The 20,054-nt window shown below is 39.0% G+C and overlaps 2 protein-coding genes and 1 long non-coding RNA gene across 5 annotated transcripts; 1 reads left to right on the top strand and 2 right to left on the bottom strand.

Moving 5' to 3' along the window:
* The first annotated feature begins 712 nt into the window (after positions 1-712).
* Positions 713-2,107, top strand: LOC137737978 (uncharacterized). Its single transcript, XM_068477571.1, has 3 exons — positions 713-1,075; positions 1,195-1,387; positions 1,472-2,107. Exons 1-3 carry the CDS (start codon positions 935-937, stop codon positions 1,834-1,836), a joined length of 699 nt encoding a protein of 232 aa, XP_068333672.1. The 5' UTR covers positions 713-934; the 3' UTR covers positions 1,837-2,107.
* A 247-nt stretch (positions 2,108-2,354) lies between these two features.
* LOC137738132 (ethanolamine-phosphate cytidylyltransferase-like) lies at positions 2,355-7,609 on the bottom strand. Of its 3 annotated transcripts, none has more exons than XM_068477758.1 (10): positions 7,463-7,609; positions 6,524-6,946; positions 5,829-6,064; positions 5,472-5,620; positions 4,830-4,901; positions 4,204-4,271; positions 3,889-4,006; positions 3,241-3,306; positions 3,020-3,142; positions 2,355-2,718 (listed from the first exon to the last, which is right to left on the bottom strand). In XM_068477758.1, exons 2-10 carry the CDS (start codon positions 6,874-6,876, stop codon positions 2,647-2,649), a joined length of 1,257 nt encoding a protein of 418 aa, XP_068333859.1. In that variant the 5' UTR covers positions 6,877-6,946; positions 7,463-7,609; the 3' UTR covers positions 2,355-2,646. The 3 variants fall into 3 exon arrangements, 2 of the variants coding, with proteins under 2 accessions (XP_068333859.1, XP_068333860.1); XM_068477759.1 differs by having other exon boundaries at positions 6,524-6,967; positions 7,463-7,601; XR_011068863.1 differs by lacking the exon at positions 2,355-2,718 and adding an exon at positions 3,703-3,751 and having other exon boundaries at positions 3,069-3,142.
* Positions 7,610-14,238: 6,629 nt separating this feature from the next.
* On the bottom strand, positions 14,239-15,719 carry LOC137736463 (uncharacterized). The gene is made up of 3 exons (XR_011068751.1): positions 15,439-15,719; positions 15,059-15,111; positions 14,239-14,321 (listed from the first exon to the last, which is right to left on the bottom strand). It is a non-coding gene; the product is annotated as an uncharacterized lncRNA (long non-coding RNA).
* Positions 15,720-20,054: the final 4,335 nt, after the last annotated feature.

The raw sequence follows: 20,054 nt of genomic DNA, 5'->3' as shown, positions 1-20,054 counted from the left end.
ATCAAATTCATCTCTCTTCAAGAGTCTCATTGTTAAGAAATTGGTGCATGTTGTCAGTTCAATAGGTAATCTTTCATTCTTTTTCATGTTATTTGATTCATGCAAATTATTAATTAGCGTCAGTTTTTGAGTTTATTACATATGTTATGAGCCCATAGAATTATACAAAATTAAATCAATAATTGTCTGCTTGTTTGTTGTTATATATTTAGTTTACATGTTTTGTCTTCCATTTGTATTTGTTTTTGTCCTCTTTTTCTTTTTTATTGGACCAATTTATCATATTGGCTTATCATGAACAACTTCAAATATATATTGTTATATTTTTTGTAATTGGATGTGACCATTTAATGGCAAAATTAGTATCTATTAAAATTTATAGTGCGCCAATTGGATGAATATATATATTTTTTTTTGACGAAGATGGATATAACTGATAACAGATTGAAAATTCGTTACCCGATGGATATGGTTATAGATAATCCCCGATGGTTATTTTTCGGTTATAGGTATGGTTAATTTTCGTTGTTATGAGGATGGATATAGCATTTCCATCTCCAAACCGAACCGTTGCTATCCCTATCCAAATCCCTAATTTTTCAGTTCTAATAATTGTTATTTACTATGGCCCATGGGCCAAACTATTGGTGCCCATAACTAGCCAATGAAATCCAGACACCCCCACAGATTCACTTTTCAATTTTGTCTTCTGGAGAAATCTAGACACCCGCAGAAACCTACCTCTCTCTCTCTCTCTCTCTTTTACAGGGACTGCAAATTCACTCTTCAATTGAGTTTTAAAGTTCCAGACTTTCACGTCGTCTCTGCAAATCAAATCCAAAGTCCAATCAAATCCTCAACAATCACACAGTTCAACAATAACCCAAATCTCCATTTCTGCAGAATCAGAAGCAGAGTGGCAGAAATCTCTCACATGGAGGGCTACTTTGTCTCAGACGGAATGCTGATGAAAACGATGAAGAAAAAGAGGAAGGAGGTGGAGGAGCTTGACCAAGTCAACGAAGACTTCTCCGACTTTTCTCTTTCTTCTCCCGCCAGAAAGATTCGCCGCCTGGTATGTAAAAACCCCATCTTTTTGTTTGCTTTCTTCACTTCAATTTTCGACCCAATTCTGTTGAATGTTTCAAATTTTCTGACTCAATGTGTTGTATGTGTGAAAATTTGGTAACTTAGGATGCTCATTTGCCGCCAATAATGGAGGAGGAGGAGGCGGAGTTTGTGGTGGCTCCGAATCAGGTGAAATTAGATGCTCCGGTTATGGAGGAGTTGCCGTCAGAAAACCATGAGAAGGCCATTGTGCTCTTCAAGCCTGTCAGTTGCCCTCCCGTCTTCTCTCTTCGTTCCGATTTGATTTCCGGCTTCAAGGGTACGCATTTCAACTTCCCATTTGGATTTCCTGACGATTTCTGTCTCAAAATTTCGGAAATTTGATGTTGTGGGTTTTCTCCAGACCAATTTCTGCGCTCCAGCCATTATAATCTGAGACAATCAGCTGAGGAAGATGACGAGACGGTGCAAAACAACGCGAATCGATGTAAAGCTGTTGTTCCATGGGTTCCAAGCCAGCTTCCGCCTGTGCCATCAATGGAGCTTTTGCAGCAAGCTGTGGCCCCGGGAGAGCTGATGGAGGCTGAAGGGATGGTAACAGCAACAATGGAGATTGAAGAGGAGAGCACAGAAGGACAAGGCATGGCTAACATGTATGGCAGCGGTATGTGGACGAGTAATGAAGGGTTTCCTGAGTGGCAGCAGCAGCATTGTATGATCCCACAGCCTCCACAAAACACCACCACACCTGTCACTTGGTTCCGATGAAGACCGGAAGGCGTTGGGGTTTTTCTGGTTGGAATTCGGGTAGTGCCTCATTTTTTTGCTTGCAGATTTCGACTAGGTTATATGATATGTATGGTAACAAGGAGGAGAATGTTCCTTGTTTTAGAAAATTTATTGGGAGGTGTTTTGCTGTGTGAGTAGACACCAGAACCAGAAGGTCGTGTTGTAATGTTAATAGCAGAAGAGCAGTGAAGGAAAATGATTTGTATGTTAATTATGGCTTTAATCCAGTTCAGCTTATAATCTCAAACAACATGCACTTCACTTGAGTTTTAACACAATTTGAATTTGATATGATTTATAATCGGGTGGGGCGAATTTGAACATAAGACCTTCGGCTGCGTGAAGGAGTGAGCACTCCTTCACGGGGGTGGGAAAAGATAGAATAGTCAATGACCATTTGATCTAGTGACAATCAGTCTTGACGTCTCTAAAAGATGGTTGTAATAAAGAAGAAAGGTAACGCAGATTAACTTTATGAATCAAAACTATGAGAAGAATGGCATAAAAGAGGGGAGTATAAACACCCTAACAAATTTTGGTTACAAATATGCACAGGAGGTTTTGACGAGGTTAATATATTGTTGATTCTCATCTATATTCTAGCAGAGATACATTGAATGGAAAAAAAAAATGCTCTACATAAAAGTCTGATGACATCATGACGGTATAATCTTCCATGTCGTTCCCCTCTATTCGCGTCCTTCTATCAAAATGGCAATCTTCCATGGCCTCCACAACACACGGCTCTTCAATAAGTACCGATCAACTTTACTAGTTAATTCATACGGGCTAGTCTCCTGAGACATACGTCTTCTGTGCATAGTACTTCTTTTCACTCTCCTTCTTTTTGGCATTGCGTCTCTGCATCAAAGACATCAGGGGCACAACTTTATCAGCACTCTCAAGCAGAAATTTTGCGCGTGCAGAACATCATACGAGAAAATACTTTCTTTTTATTCTACGAACATCCAACGTGAAACTTATGGTTGCGATGTGTGGAGAGAGGAATTGTTCAAAGAGATGAATATAAACACGACACAGGATTTTATCCAACAAATAATGATGGCCAGTTTACTTGTATAGAAGTTATTAAACATGGTTTTCAATCTACAATGGTACTAGTGCATATAAGCAAAGAGGTAGACAAGGATTTCGGAGGTACCAAGTAAGCATCATGATTTGCAATTATCCTCTGGGATACTGATGATGTTGTTATACTTTTTGGGCTTTCGAGTAATTTGAAAATCCCCATGCTCTTGGGAAGAGAATAAGGATCGCTCTCACCCTGCAAGGTACAAATCACCCCATTCAATAACCCAATTTTCAGCTTGCATAGAACAAAGTTTACAGTGATCAAATTTGAAGAAAAATCCATCAACTTACAGTAAACGAGGAGTTGTACTCGGAAACTGTCCCATGCACAACTGATGAAATGTTGAAAGTTGTTATCTGTCAATGCAAGAATATAGAACTCAGATACAGTGATTAACACATTTAATCAGACTGCATCATAAGGATTCCACTATTCTGAATAAAGTACAGTGAGTATAAAATGTGGACGAGAAAGGTATAATTTATTGTCCGAACCATTTTTATCTAGGAATAGGTTCAATTTGTTGTCCTTCGAATTGATAAAACTTATTGCCTATAGCATGCTATATCACACACATGCCAGCACGTATTGGTTCCATGGACTCCACCACACATGTAAGGTATGCTTATCTAAAGTAATGAAGACAGGTGGCAAGCATGTCACGAATCTATGCACATTCCCAAACAGCAATAATGTTGGAAATTTTATTGTTCAAGCCAAGGTAGAATCATGATTACTATGACGACACTTACATGTTATAGTCCCATTCAAGGCCATGAAGAAACATCATGAACATGTTGACTGTAGAAACAGTACGCAAATAAAATCATGAACATGTTGATTGAAGAAACATCATGAACATGTTGATTGAAGAAACATCATGAACAAGTTGATTGGTATAAAATGCAATAGGAAGATAAGTTGATGCATTTACTCACCATGTCCAGGGTAACTTCCCAGGGAGCACCAATGATGACTTCATCAACATAACGGCAACCCAATACACTAAGACTACGTTCATGTAAATGCATTATTGGATGCTTCCCTCTGTGTTCACTGCAAGTAGCAAAATTTTATTAGCTTAGTTTTTGGTCTTTTTACACGTTTACCCTTGTTGACTAAAGTAGACAGCAAAATAAACACATTTTTATGTTTAGCTTCCAAATATAAAGATAGTAAGAGAAGGAAACTTCATGGCACCATAATTATACCAATGAATGAATTGATGTCAAATGAAGTGAAAAGGGAATTACCTGACAGTCTCATCATTGTGGATGCCAACTAGTAGAAAGTCTCCGAGCTGCCTAGCATTCTTCAAGATCTAAGCAAGCACCCAAAAAAGAGAAACAGCTTTCATATGATGAAATGATGAGAAAAATATTTGATAACTGTTCATACAGAAAGGGAAGATGCTCTAATCAATCTCCACGGCCAAGAATTGCCAAAAGGAGGGGTGTGAACATCACATGACAACATTCAGTTGTTTACATAGACCATACTGCTTACGTTGGCAGAAGGTCAAGCCTTAACCCAAGGCTTCAACGGGTAGCCTTACAACTAATGATTAGCAGAGAACTGTCACAACTGACAACGGCATTTTGTATATTAATGCAGTGGTGGGATCCATTTCTCTCTTAAAGCAATGGAACTAATGCATATACCAGACTTAAAATACAGATGAGTCATGCTAAAGTGCATTATGACAAAACGCCATCATGAAGGCTATTTAGAAATTGCTCCAAGCTTTTATTGAAGTTAGAGAACATCTAGGATGAGGTAGAAAAATGCCATTTCAAGATGCACCTCAGACTTTGAAACTTGATATCAAATAGGCAAATGCACTACAAAGATCCAACTTAACACAAAGATATAATTATACCTCAACATGTCCTGCATGAAAGAGATCAAATGCCCCATCAATGTACACAACACGAGCATTTGGTCCAGGTCCCTGAGAATATAGATGGTGTTATCATGGAGGATCAGAAAATAAATTATGCATTAAAAAGAAACAAAAAACTATATTTCCACTACCGCCCTATTTTATCTCTATGGTTTGAAATAAATATGAAAAGATATGAAGCCTCAAATACCAAGCTACTGTGCAAAATGGTTTACTGTGTTACTCACACACAGATCCCACTAATTGGCCAATGCTTTGCTCTTTAAATTAAATAGTAAATAATCAATCAAGGATTGTGTTACCGCATAATTGGGAAGGTTTTTCATTTACTGGTATTTTCTCTTCATGATTTTATACATTGTAAAAGTTTTGACAAGTTAGAGTAGGAAGTGGCTTCATCAGAGTCATGTATGGTACCCATGGTGACTTCTTGGTCTTGATATGTACCAAAAAGCGGTCTGTGTGTTCATTTCCAATTGTATTTATTCTCGCATGTCACTAGATGCACTAGATCCTAAAGAGGAGCTCAGTTTGTAGTGTATGAAATACTAATAACTTATAATAAAAATAAATGAAAAAGTTCAAGTTAAAACTGACACGATAGTAAGTGACACCCACCTTTCCATTAGAGAATTGCACAATACGTCGGGATGTTGGCAGAAATTGAGATAAATGGGCACTCTTGGGTTGACTTTCTGGGGATTTTTGCAAGGAAGTACCATTTTGATCTTTACCATCTGTCTCCTTTAGAGAAGCAAGTATCCTCCCTACATATGATTACTATTAGACTGATTGAAAATAAGAAAATGTTTTCAATATGTAACAGTTTATCCATCTAGGCAGGTCATTCATCAAATCTCTTCACTTCTAGATTGCTTGACCACAAGAAGTCACAAGTGGATTTGAAAAATAAGTACTGGGGTCATTTTAAACAAAAGGAGAAACCTCTGAGGGAGATGAAGAGAATCATAGTACCTACAATATCTGTGCTGGAGACACCTTCAGTGCGTTTAATTTGCTTGTAGCGACTAGCTTTTTTCGCCAAGGCGTAAGCATCAGTTCCATCTGGCAGCAGGCAAGGGTCATCACCATGTATGATATAGTCAATCTTATGCTCGTTGAAGAGTCTGCCCATGAATTGCTCAGTAATTTCATAAGGAGCATTGGGTATGACTTCATCCACCCACTTCAAACCACTTACGAGAGCCAGTCTGGAAAGAAACTTCAAATTAGACAGAAATAAGTAGTTACATAAAGTATACAGATAATACATCGATCTTAGGCCCCAGGAGATTATACAACAGAACAGTTACAAGAATTTCTCTCTGAACAATAAAGGTATGGGTGGACCAAACAGCGTATTCTAATTCCAATGATTGCTGAACAACACTATTATTACGAAATCTGAAGTCGCAAACTCTGTGGATAAAGTACTTGTATGCATGTAACATATTCTGTAACTTGAGTTGGTGGCTAAGTAACAAAAGTTACAACTTGAACTCACATAGGAATGTTTTCGGCATTCCAACATAAATGTGTGTTCTTGAGAAATGAGCATGTTAACGTGCTCATTTCTAATTCCATAGGAATGTTTTCGGCATTCCAACATAAATGCGTGTTCTTGAGAAATGAGCAAGTTAATGTGCATATTTATGCGCATAAACACTAACCTCTCTTCCATGGATAAAACAGGTGGACCTTTATTGGCAATAATCTCCTCGTCGCTAACTACGCCCACCACCAACTCATCTCCCAAAGCCTTGGCTTGCCTCAAGGCATTCGCATGACCATAATGCATGAGATCAAAGCAACCATCCATGTAAACCCGAATGCGCTTCTTATCACATTTCTTCTTGTGGAAGATCCCAGATTCAGACCATAAATAAGGCAACTGGGGAACTGTAATTCCACCAAAATAGCTCGTGGACAAGCCGAGCAAGGCGGCTGTCAGCATTAGACCGCCAAATACATGTGGGTGGTTGTACATTCCATCCCAAATCCAGTTGTTAGTTTCATATTCCATAGTGCCACCCTTTTTCTTCTGCCTTATATTCTCCTCTGATCTCTCTGCTTAGTAGGAGGAGACACAAAACCTGAATCCACAATACACAAAGCTATTCAGAAAACAACATTAGTCTTCTTCTTTAAATTAGATTTAAAGATCACACGAATACAAAAAAAAACCATGAAAATACTAAACAAATCTAGAGCTTGAAAATACCAAATTACACCAAAATGTAAGGAAAAAAAATCAGATGTTAAGAGAGAATTTTGGGCGTGGATTAATTGTCAATTGTGAAGAGATGCAAATTCTAAGCCCATGGAGAAATTAATGATGCCAAAGATTCAAGAGAATTATTGAACAAATTCAAATTACAAAATTTATTTCTGAATCTAAACCAAAAACCCACCTGAAATTCACCAAGAATTAAAAGAAAAAAAATTGGGAATAGCTGTGCATTAATGGAGAAACGAAAAATCGGAAGAAAGCCATGGAAATGACAATTCCAGAAAAAAACAAATGGAAAAATATAAGAAATGAGCATTAATCATGGTGACCCAGATCTAGAAAACTGATTGTTTTACCAGAAAATTGGAAAAGATTTTACCTTTTTTGTGATTGAGCTTTGTGTCTCCTTTCTTCTTAAGCTTTCTTTCCCTCCTGGTTTTTTGGTGGCTTGAAGAAACTGCAATGGGAAAAGAAAGAAAAGAAGACAAGTTCCCTTCCCTTCCCTCTCCCTCTCGAAATAATAAATCCCAATTTTATATTACTGAATAAATCAAATCAAATGCTTTGCGTGTGGGTCCGAGCCCCACCTGGTGCTCCATCGCCTCTTTCGTCCTACCATCTGGACACATGGGACCTAAGTTAGAAGCTTCCTAAGTGAATGGCCACCGTTTTTCGTGCTGCATTTTGTGTTTCTAGATATCTCGAGATTGATATTAATTTAATAGGAAAATTAATTTAAAAGGTTTGAAAATTTTGAATTTTAATGATAAAGATAAAATAAAAAGTAAAATGAATTGTATCAGGATTTATTTTTTAGTGTAAAAATATGATTTTTTTTTTTTGTTAAAGTGAACAGTATCACATGTTTTTCGTTAAAACTCCCTAATTTAATAGGTTAATCTCGATTTACTACTCTTAATTTTTTTTGGTTTTCAACATTTGGTACATCAAGTTTTTTTCATCCCAGAGTGGTATCTGAAGTTAAAATTTTAAGATAGTTTCATACATCCGTTAACGTTGCTATTAAATCAACCGTTAACTGGTAACGTGGACATTGACTTGGCACCATGTGTCAATTTGGGCCCACTCTAACTTTAAAAAAATAATTTTTTTTTTTGGTCACATAAAAAAAAAACCCCTTTTTGTTACTTCGATCCACCCGTCCTTCCCTCCCCAATCCCCTTCTCCTTTCTATCCTCCGCACCCTACCAATCATCTCGAGTTATGGAGCGTTGAGCTAGACGGATCATCATCTATGCAAAACCTTAGAAAATTACCTTATCTTCTGTCACTGTTATGGGGAAGATGGATCATCGAGTGCGAACAGTCGAAAAATGCAATCGCAATTGAGCCTTCCCCCTCGTCAAATCACCACCACGAACGTTCAATCAACCGAACCCACCTTTCCTCATCGCCGACGCTGATTGATCTGCAGTCACATTTGAGGGCGAGCTTGGTGATGGCATCAAAGCGAGAGAAAAGGAAATGGATTATGGGTTTTGACCGTGTGGTAGAGGGCGAGCTAATTGGGATATGGGTTTTGGTCGACAATCGAAATGGAGCTCGACCCGGGTTTGTACGGGTCCGTTGAAAGACACAGTTGAAGATGGAGGTGTTGGAGGGTAAGCCGCAGTTGATGAGGTAGTAGTCGGAGGGAATGAAGGAGGTTGAGGTGTGGAGGAGAGAGAGAGAGAGAGAGGAGGATTAGAGAAAGAAAGTGGAGATCGAGATGGGTTCGGCCTTGTGAAGCTCCCACCCAACTCATGAATGGGCTCTAATTTTTGTATAAAAATCAAAGCTTTAATCTTTTTAGAAATTTTTGGGGGCTTTTAGCACACTGATTAGTGTTGCAGAGGTGTTAGGAGATACAACTTGTGCATGTTTTGGAAGAGGAAGACGGGGAGGAAGAAAGGGTGGGGGATGACGACGGAGAGGTGGAAGAAGAGAAGAGCTCAGTGGGTTCATTAACAATAGCAGTGGTGTTGCCGCTGTTGTCCTCCATGAAGAATAACAGAAGCAAACCTATCCCCCAAGACGGCTGCGATGGGGGAAAAACCCAGAACGTTTCCTTCCAAATCCAAAGTTGTAGTTTCTAGGTTTTTAATTTTTTTTAATTCTTTAATAGCCATGTGTACCCAGATTGACACGTGGCGCCAAGTTAGTGTCCACGTGGGTGCTACGTCACCAGTTAATGGTTGACTTAACAGCAACCTTAACGGATGTATGAAAATGTCCCAAAATTTGGACTTTAGGTACCACTCTAGGATCAGAAAAACTTGATGTACCAAATGTTGAAAACCGAAAAACTTGATGGTAGTAAACTGAGAATAGCCATAATTTATTTTAACACACATGCGTGCCTTAACATTTTTTTTCCCTAAATCTCCCCTCAGATTGATATTAATTTATAAAAAGACTAGTCAATGTTAAAGTATCTTTGATCAACATTTTAATTAGAGAAAATTGGAGCAGTAGTTTTTGATTTTTAATCTTGTTGAAGAATTGGTCACAAGTACATATGTGACCATTAATTATTGAACTTGTTAAAATGTGGAGCAATGATTTTTTCCTAAACTTCGTTAAAGCTTTTACCAAAACCAACTGGCATTTCGAAGAGTATCACAATATAATATGCACTTGTAAGGCCTATTCTCCTCCCACTAATGTGAGATTCATTCTCAACACGCCCCTTCACGTATAGCTCCTAATACGCGGACATCACAAATTAGATGACAGGAGCACGTGTAGCCGTTGGGCTTTATACATGGGGCAAAACTCCATTAAGCTTGGGTTTCATTTTCGTGGGGAACGAGGCAACCATTAGTTACCAATTATGTGAATTTCTAATTTAAGGATACGATTGAATAACTTTACAAATTTTGTTTCCAATTCATACATATATACCAAACATGGTAGAGGAAATAAGATGACATTTATTACTGGCTACTTTCTTATCCAACTTTACTAGTGGATTTTTGCTCACCACCTTCAAGTGGTGGTAGTGTTCACTATCTTATTTATCATTGTTAGATTATTTAAATTTTGAAATTTGAGGAAGAATCCCCAATCTTCCTCTCTTTTTCTCTTTTCTTGTTTTTTCTTTTCTTTTAGAAGGTAAACTGATATTATCGATAATCAAATACAAACTACTACATTGGCAACATTTGTTAAGATATTAAATAATATGTTAACGTAGGGACCTTTTCGACCTCTAAAGCAGTATAGGCCTAAGGAAGGTCCAATGAAGGCCCAAAGACTAGGCCCAAAGAAGGAAAAGAAGACCAAGGCCTAATAGAACGAGAAATGACAACTCTGAGCGCTATGGACGACTGCTCAAGGGTCTGGTTTTTTCTACCAACAACGATGCCGAGCATTTTCTCATAAAGTACTTTCCGACCGCTAGCGGCAAGTTGGCATATTAAAAACTTTATAGCACAAAGTCTAAGGGACAAACCTACTTAGACACCAAACCCGGGCAACGTGTTGGCCATTAGAGAAAGAAAAAGCCTTTAACTAGACATACAGGCTGACAGATCAATCACTTGGCCATGGGTTTCCTCAAACCCCAGGGCTGAGCAAAGCGCTCGGTACACGTTAGCCTAGGAAAACATGCAAGTGGACATGAAGGAGTGTCACTTCATTACCATGTGTTGACTAAAGAACGGATGGGCAACTAGCAGTCGCGTTAATGCACTTGGGTCATTAAATGCAAAGACAGTGGGAGACTCAAGGCTAAAGAATTTTGGGGCTCACTGAGGGCCTATATAAGGGATACGAGTACCTCTTATAACTGGTCGGAAAAAAAAAAAAAAGAGAAAAAAAAAAGAGACTAGATTAGCTCGAGTGCTTATTGTAACCTTTATTCAATATATCAATATATCCTAGCACCTCAGTGGATGTAGCCCAGTTTTAAGCGATGAACCACTTAAATCTTGTTGCTTAATTCTTAATTTTTCTACCTTGAGGTCACGTAGGGCTGACCACATTGATCTTTGTTAACGTCTTAAATTTCAGCGTTAACATTTAAGCACTGTCTATGGGAAACACATACAATTTGGTTGCGTTTACCACCAAGCAACTCTAAGAATGCCCTATGGTGAGCAGTCATACACTCCCTTAAGTATCATGATAGACAGAAGAGTAGAAAAAAAAAGCCCTATCCCTCGACATTGAGAGACCCAAAGGACGAGGGGAACAAGAGAAAATGACCAGGGTGATTACCAAACACTTTGCGGGGTCATCTACCTCATTGGTGAAACCGCCAGCAACAGACCCCAGGGATGAATAAAGTCGGGAACATCCGAACCTATGAAAGAATTGGATACTATTATTTGTTGAAGAAATGTTCAACCAGAATGGTATAGATTGGCACTAAGTTTGTCAACCTAAACGCCCACATTGGCCGAGCACCAATACTCTCCAAACCCAAGCATGGTAAGCCATTTTATATGTATTTATCAGTTTCACCATCAACAATTAGCTTTATGCTTATAAAGAAAGAAAGAGTGCAACGACCAGTGTACTAGGTTAGCTAAGCACTACGAGAGGTCAAACCATGATATTCGGAGGTCATAAATCTGGCACTCACCCTCATAATGTCGGCCTGATTTTCCGACCATACTTCGAGTCACACTCAATTATAGTACTCACCATCTACCTTGTTCGACAAGTGGTGAACAAACCTGAGGTCTTGGGTTGCACTACAACCCGAAGTTTATGGCAGTTGCACTAGAACACAAACTGTCATTTATAGCATGCTAAAAAGACTATAATAGGATATAATGGTGTTTTAGAAAGCTTGGGCGTTTGGTGTTTTTACAGTAGCTTAGACAGAAAGACTTGAAGGCAAGAGAGTGGGAAGCTTCAGGTTAGGTTTGTGACTCGTGCTGCAACACTAGCAAGGGCTTAGAGAGAGCTTTCGAGTTGCTAAGAGAAAGTTCTCATTTGCATTCAGTTCAGCATGGTCTCTTTCCTTCTCCACTTTACTCTGTTCTTGGCTCTCTTTTTATAGAAGGTGAAACTCTTTTTACTCATGTTGGGTGAAAGGGTGTGCCAAAAACTATTTGTTTTCAGCAGATAATAAAAATGAATTGAAATAAAAAGATGCTCTGAAAATTGCTTATTTCCAATGGTAAAACAAGGGATCTAAATCTTCTTGTGTCCTCCAGATAAAAGGAGACGCTTTCTTTCCAACCGATAAAACAATGGTCGGAATCTTTTTGTGTCCTATAGCTCTAACAGATTCATTTTACTTGTAAGTAGGATATCATAAATTTGAGTCACATGATAGTGTGTTTGATACCAAATGAAAATTTTATTTGATCCCATATAATGGCTCTACAACCAACTTACACCTATATTATTTTTAGTCCAAATTTACTACCTAAACTACCATCATAGATCTAATTTAATATCTTAATTATCTTTACACACAATTAGAAAATAAAACAGTTCTAAAATTCCAAATTCCAAAATCCAATTCAATAGAAATAGAAATAGAAATAGAAATTAATAAAAATTGCTGAGAATTAATTTATTATTTGAGAATTGATTTATCATGCCAACACCAAAACACTTGCTTTTGATGGACTCTCCACGACCCTCTACATCTTGATAAATCTCATGTTACCTTGCGTTGTTCAAATCCTAGGTTGCCTTGCGTTGTTTAAACACTTGCTTTTGATGGAGTTTCCATCATTCTCTATAATTTTGTTCAAAATACATATATATATATACACACACACACACATACATACATATAAAAAGATGAACAAACAAACAAACAAACTAAAAGAAAAAGAACTTTTTGTTTTATCTAAAGTCTTCTAGTTGGAGTCATTGAATACATAGGAGAATGATAGGCAAATGTAAATAGACAAAAAAAAAAAATTGATAAATATATATAAATAAAAGGAAATCTCAATGTATCTTTCAAAACAATTTAATCAGCTTTGTTGAAACTTAATTTGCTCACATTCGCGGGCGGAGGCGAAATCTAGTCAAAATTATCCATGATCTTTGGCGAGGGGAGAATAGGGTTGATTGGGGAGAGGGTGTGGTTGAATCCGAATAAGACTGCCTACATATCTCCGGGAAGGATAATCAAACTACCGATGTAGTTCTATAGAAGAATGGTGTAATGTGCAATACATCGTGAATCATCCTTGATGAATAGCCTATGATAGGTCATTAAAAAGATGAGTTCTCCGTAGATGTGCCATGCATGGACGGCGGTGTATAGGCCTCTGTTAGGCATAGAGAGAATTCTTGTGTCTTGGAGAAGATGAAAAGTCGAGTCTAAGAGAAGTCTCCTGATAAATAACTAAGCTATAGTATTTATAGAGATCTTGAGAATCCTAGTAGGGAAACTATTCCTAATTAAATCAGGAGACTATTTAGGAGGAAATCTAGGATAAGTTACCCAATCTTACTAGGATAATGATTTTTTTTGTCGAATTACTAGGATAGTGATTACGTTACCTAACCCCCAAGGTATCCTAAATTGACTTCAGTTACAGTTTCTTACTTGGAGACAAGTAACATCTCTAATAGGTCTTAAGCCTAGCCTGTTTGACTACGCTTTATAAGCTTCGGGCATTCCTATCTTTCTTGCCACGTGCCGTGGGTGTAGACATTGAAATTTCGGTAAAATAATTGTTGACCAATGCATTAAAATTTCAACGTTCACGTGTCACATAAATCTTATACGCAGGGTATAACAAAAATCGAAAGAGTAAAAAAAGGACATGTGTCAATACCTGACAGAAATGATTTATTTTATCTGATTATTATATTCAAAATTAAGCCTTGAAAAAATTCTATAAATAGAAGGCCAAGCCTTTCATTTCATTCCACAAATTCACATATACATTTCTCTACTCCCAAATTGGAAGAGAATTCCCCAAATCCTTGAAGCTATGAAACTCTAAAGCTTTCAAGCATCCAACCTAGGGCTGGTTCGGGATGGGATACCGAACTGAAATGCAAGTCCTGATTCCCAAACCGAAGTTTTCAGGAATCCCAAATTCAATACCGATCCCAAACCAAATTTTTGAGAATCCCAATTTTCAGGAATTCCGAAATAGTTTTGGGATTTCGGGACAATCGGGAATCCCAAAATAGTTTTGGGCTTTTGGGCTATTGGACTAAAAATTGAATTTAGCAACAGTATCCGCAGCAAGCTCAGTAGCTTCTTTGTACTTCGTTTGGGCAAAAAGTTCTTGAAGACGTTGGACAACCTGTAAAAATCATGTAGGAACATCAGAAATTAAAGTAGATAGGACCAAAGACATTCAATATCATATAACCGACAGGACCAAAGAAGTTACAGTCAATTCGATTATGGCAACAAATTTAAACTGTTGATCATTCTTCATTCGAAAATGCATGAATCATGATACAATGATCATTGATCAACATAACACTAGAGCTTCTCTGTTGCTCCAGCCTATCTTGTATTTTTATATTCTTCAACATATATTGCAGGCTATTCTAATATGTAATGTCACATTCATAATATAGTGGTATAAAATCATAAAATGGTAACCTTCATTTAGAAACATTCAACATAATAATCACTATCTCATTAATAAGTATACAGGTTGCAATAGTTTTTTGCAACTATTCTTATGAAAAGAAAAAAAAAGAAAACAAGCTTTTCGTAGATAATTGTTAGCATAAAAACATAACAAGAAGAGCAACCATGGCCAATGCCTAACACTAGCTACAGTCATATGCATTAGATCAGATTCAAAATGAAGAGAGAGAGAGAGAGAGAGAGAGAGAGAGAGAGAGAGCATAGCAGATATAAGAAAAGGTCCTCATGTTTCGTTGTCAACAATAATGCAGCTAAATGTTGAGTTCAAAAAAATGATAGCAATATTCAGATTGCACAACAGTCAAGTCCTATTTGTTCAACTCCATTAGCATACAAATGCAAATGCAAATTAACACATTGACTGTATTGCCACAATACCTCTAGTTCTTGCTTGCGTGTTTCCTCCTTTCTCACTTCTGACCAAATGCAAACTGTAAATACATTTATGGTGCTCCATTACAAACATCCCAAAATCCCATGGTTAATTCTGAACTCCATTCATTAATTTACACCAACTCTCGAAATTCATTTTAGCAACTGCAATTATTGCTACAACTATGAACTATGAACTATCAACCCGTAACAAATTTATGCTTTAATTGTGAGGAGTCTGTGACAGAAAAGAAACCCTAATCTCAAATTCCAACCACCAATTCAACCCCTAAACCCTCAGTATGCAGTATACTTTATCTTCCAAGTGCTAAATTTCACAAACCCTAATCTCGAATTCCAACCCTAAATTAGGTTGTGAACTTTACCTGATTTGGGGGAGAATTGCACAGTGCATTGGATGACTGGAATTGAGAGAGACTGAGAAGGAGAGTGGTGCCGGTGGCCTTAATTTGTGAAGGAAGGCTCCTCCACTATGACTCTGTGTGGGATGAGAAGTCGAGAGGGACTGAGAGAAAGATCATGGAGGTGATAATCGAGAGAGATGTGACTCAGGTGAGTCACTTGTGTGGCCGGATTCGAAACGGAGAGACAAATCAACGACGAGGGTGGTGAGGTGAGGGAGAAGGCAAGCCGCGAGAGAGAATGAGTGAATTGAGTGTCGAGAGAGACGGGAGAGACAAAGTGTAAGTGTAAGGTTTGATTTTTATTCAACGGTTAAGGTTAAATCTCAATCGAATCCGATGGTTGTTACAATTTCAAACATATATTTAAAAATTAAATAATATATATATATATATATATATATTTTATTTCGGTTCGGTTTGGGAATACGGCAAGCCACGAGAGAGAATGAGTGAACTGAGTGTTGAGAGAGACGGGAGAGACAAAGTGTAAGTGTAGGGTTTGATTTTTATTCAACGGTTGAGATTAAATCTCAACCAAATCCGATGGTTGTTACAATTTCAAATATATATTTAAAAATTAAATAATATATATATTTTTTATTTCGGTTTAGTTTAGGAATACCAAAAAACGAAAACTTGAAACCGATTCCTATATCGAAAATTTCGGTTTGGTTAGGTATTGGGTACCGAACGTTTCAGGATTTTCGGTTTGGTATTTTGTCGGTTTGGTTTCGGGAATTTTTCGGATTGTTTTGGGAAATTCGGTATTTTTTTCCACCCCTAATCCAACCTCCCAAATTCCTAAGAATCCTGAAGAATCAAGAAAGCTCTTTTCGTTCTTCATCAAATCCTTGAAGAAATCCACACAACTGTTCATCAAGATCAAGCCCAAAGGACCTTGAAGAAATCCACACAATTGTTCATCAAGATCAAACCCCGAAGGCCCTTGAATATCAGTTCATCTTTGTTCATCCTAAAATCAAGCCCCAATGGCCCTTTGGATTAACAACATCAACAGATCTGCACCACTGTTCATCCCTAGACCAAGCATCGACGACCCTTTGGATCAACATCCCATCCACATATCTATACCTTACGAAGATAGAATCCGAGGATCAAATTGTAAAAGAGATTGTAACCCCAAAATTAATACAAAATATATTAATTGATACACGTGTTCTTGTCTCATTCATCGCAGGAATATTCGTGTTTACAAATTTGGCACTCCTAGTGGGACTATCTCTGCCTCTCATCTCTATCTTCACATCTGCAAAAAAAAAAAAAAAAAAAAAAAGCACAAATGTCATCAAGAAAGGATCAAGCTGTTCTCGCAACCAAGGTGAAGAACAAGAACATTCTCGCCGCAAGTGGTGACACTTCGAGCATCACAACCCTAAGCAAGGTAAGAGCTTTCTCTGCCGCAGCTTCCACCCATGCATTAACTCTGCCAAAGAAACAAGAGCACCCAAGGCACGTGCCCGTGATCAACCTGGCCTCGTTAAGGACGCCAAGAAAGGAAAGCCTAAGGAAGTACTCAGAGTCCTTACTTTCCGATGCCAACTCGAGCAGCAGCTCAGCCATGCAAGTCATGACCACATAAGTGACTTTAATCGAAGAAAAACTGGCTCAAATGAATAAAGCGATCGCAAACCTTACACGGAATGTGGAGGAGAAAGACTTGAAAATCACTGCACTCGTCACCCAACTAAAGGCATAGCACAACGTGAAAGTTGACTTAAAGGTTGATCCACTAAAGAAAGAAGCCGATGAAGAAGAAAAGCCTCCGGTGGAGAAAGTCAAAGAGAAGCTGGAGTTAGACCATGTAGCGGTGCTCATGAGATCTCTCTCTCTATCCAGCAACTGCATAAGATGATTGCCAACACCATCAAGGCGCAATACGAAGGGAGCTCACATACCTTAGTGTTGTACTCAAAGCCCTACTCCAAGAAGATTGACGCCCTGAAGATGCCGAGGGTTATCAACCACCAAAGTTCATGCAGTTTGATGGAAAGGGAAACCTAAAGCAGCATGTTGCCCATTTCGTTGAAACTTGCAACAACACGGGGACAGAAGGAGACTACCTCGCAAAGCAGTTTGTCCGCTCTCTGAAGAAGAATGCATTCGACTGGTACACGGACCTAGAGCCTGAATCCATCAACAGCTGGGAACAATTGGAGTGGGAATTCCTCAACCATTTCTACAACACCCGCCACATTGTAAGCATGTTGGAGCTGATAAGCATGAAGCAATGAAAGGACAAACCAATTGTGGACTACATCAACTGATGGTGCACTCTAAGCCTCGACTACAAAGATAGGTTTTCACAGATCTCCTCGATTGAGATGTGCGTCTAAGGCATGTAATAAGGGTTACACTACATCCTTCAAGGCATCAAACCACGGACCTTCGAAGACTTAGCCACTCGTGCCCACGACATGCAGTTGAGCATCACCTATCATGGAAAAAATGAGCCAATCTTCAACTTCAAGAAAGATAAGGTATTTGCTTCGAATGTGGAAAATCATGGGAATAAGCCCACCAAGGAAGCTTTTACTATCAACACTACCCCCATTAAAACATCTTTTACGCCTATCAAGATCTCCTCCAAGATCAAAGCGAAGGAGATAAAGAGAGATAAGCCTTCCCAGACCCAAGACAGGTACAAAAGCACCTTGAAGGAGCTGGAGCAAAAGACGTACCCTTTTCCTGACTCAGAAATCGCTGTAATGTTAGACAACTTACTGGAAAATAAGGTAATCAAGTTATCGGAATGCAAGCGTCTCGAAGAGATGAATCGCGTTAACGATCCTAGGTATTGCAAGTACCATCGTATTGTAAGTCATCCCGTTGTCAAGTGCTTCATCCTCAAAGAGCTCATCATGAAGTTGGCATAACAAGGGTGAATAGAACTCGACCTAGAAGACACGGCCACAACGCACACTACTACGATTATGTTTGGATCCTTTGATCCCGTTCCTTTCCAAATGATGCATGACCATTTCCATCAATGCTCAAGCCATATGACACCTTCTGCACAACCATTGTTGGGGGTAAATGACCAAAATGCACTTACCGACGATGAAGAAGGATAAACATTGGTGACCTACAAAAAGACAAGGAAGCTAAAACCATAAGTCACACAACCAAAGGTGGAATAAGGAGGAAATCACCATTGCCACAACAACAAGAAGCCCAAAGGAAACGTAAGAGTTGCTAAGCCAACATACAGTGGGGAACCTATGGCGCAAGAGCCATGCATTCCTGTCTCCTTGCACTAGTATTTCTCGAAGGACTTCTTCCAACAATGCACTACCATGGCCAGTCACATGGTTAAAGTAGAGATGGAAGAGCCCTCAAAAGGCAAAGCTATCGCCACTGTGGAAGAAAAGACCCTCACGCCTAAAAAAGGTCTGCTAACACACTTTAGCTTCGAGGAAGCGCTACGATTGCCAAAGAAGATGCGAAGAGCACTAACAGCGGTATTGGCAAGTTCTGACGACCACGAAGTGCAAGAAAGCAAGGATAAAGGCTTGAAACTTCGACCACATGAGTATGCCACGTGTTGTGCTGCCTAGGACGCAATCCACTTCACCCACAAAGACTTACTGCTAGGATCCAAGCCTCACAACCGTCATATTTTCGTCTCTGGGTATGTAAGGGAGCACAAAGTCAACCGCATGCTTGTGGATGGTGGATCAGGCATAAACAACATGCCAAAGTCAACAATGACCACAATCGGCATCAAGGTGGATGAACTATCCCTAAGCCGTCTACTAATCCAAGGTTTTAATCAAGGAGGACAAAGAGCAATGGGTATGATCTGAGTGGAGATAACCATTAGTGAACTCAAATCAAGCACAATATTCCACGTGATTGATGCAAGAACTTCCTACAATTTGCTCTTAGGAAGGCCTTGGATCCATGAGAATGGAGTAGTGCCATCCACCCTCCACCAATGCTTAAAATTCTATCGATGTGTGAAGGTGATCCAAGGCGATACCAAGCCATTCACCGAAGCTGAATCACACTTCACAGACGCTAAGTTCTACATGGAGGAAAACATGGTGCTCGAAGCTCTTCCAAAAGAGATTAAATCCACGGGCAAAGCAACACCTAAAAAGCAGAAATGGCAAGCCCTGCCCAAGAAGCAAGAAGGAGAAGCCGTGCCATCTTCAAGCAAAAACAATGATGAGCCTGCTAAACCTGCAATAACCAAAGGGAGTGGGACGCCCTCAAAAGGACCGAACACACCCGTCTTCTGATACATCCCGATGTCGAGAAGAAATAATGGCTAATCCCCATTCGAAGCTGGAGCAAGCAAAGCCGACACACAGTGGCATAAGGATAATGTGAAGTTGCTCAAGACGAATGCAGTTTTGCATTTGACACAGCTAAGCGACGCTAAGGTTGCAAGACTACCACAAGGCTTCATAAAAGCTCTGCCAAAGGGGGTGGAACCAAGCTATCTTCCAACCAAGAGGACCAAAGAAGGTTTTGATCCAAACGCCTACAAACTTATGTCGAAGGCTGGATACGACTTCGCTTCCTCTTCCAATCTTGCAAAGAAGGTTTCAAAC

Source organism: Pyrus communis, chromosome 6 (assembly GCF_963583255.1).
Source record: "Pyrus communis chromosome 6, drPyrComm1.1, whole genome shotgun sequence".
In the NCBI taxonomy this organism is placed as follows: domain Eukaryota; kingdom Viridiplantae; phylum Streptophyta; class Magnoliopsida; order Rosales; family Rosaceae; genus Pyrus; species Pyrus communis.
Note: the sequence above shows the minus strand (reverse complement) of the source record. Positions and strands in the feature narration are given on the sequence as shown.

Excerpts from the sequence above, each read along its gene's own strand:
- LOC137737978 (XM_068477571.1), top strand. The coding sequence starts at position 935 with ATGGAGGGCTACTTTGTCTCAGACGGAATGCTGATGAAAACGATGAAG. Across the intron at positions 1,076-1,194 it reads CCAGAAAGATTCGCCGCCTG|GATGCTCATTTGCCGCCAAT; the intron begins GTATGTAAAAAC and ends TTGGTAACTTAG. Across the intron at positions 1,388-1,471 it reads TTTGATTTCCGGCTTCAAGG|ACCAATTTCTGCGCTCCAGC; the intron begins GTACGCATTTCA and ends GGTTTTCTCCAG.
- LOC137738132 (XM_068477758.1), bottom strand. The coding sequence starts at position 6,876 with ATGGAATATGAAACTAACAACTGGATTTGGGATGGAATGTACAACCAC. Across the intron at positions 6,065-6,523 it reads GTTTTATCCATGGAAGAGAG|ACTGGCTCTCGTAAGTGGTT; the intron begins GTTAGTGTTTAT and ends GTTTCTTTCCAG. Across the intron at positions 5,621-5,828 it reads CTCCAGCACAGATATTGTAG|GGAGGATACTTGCTTCTCTA; the intron begins GTACTATGATTC and ends AATCATATGTAG.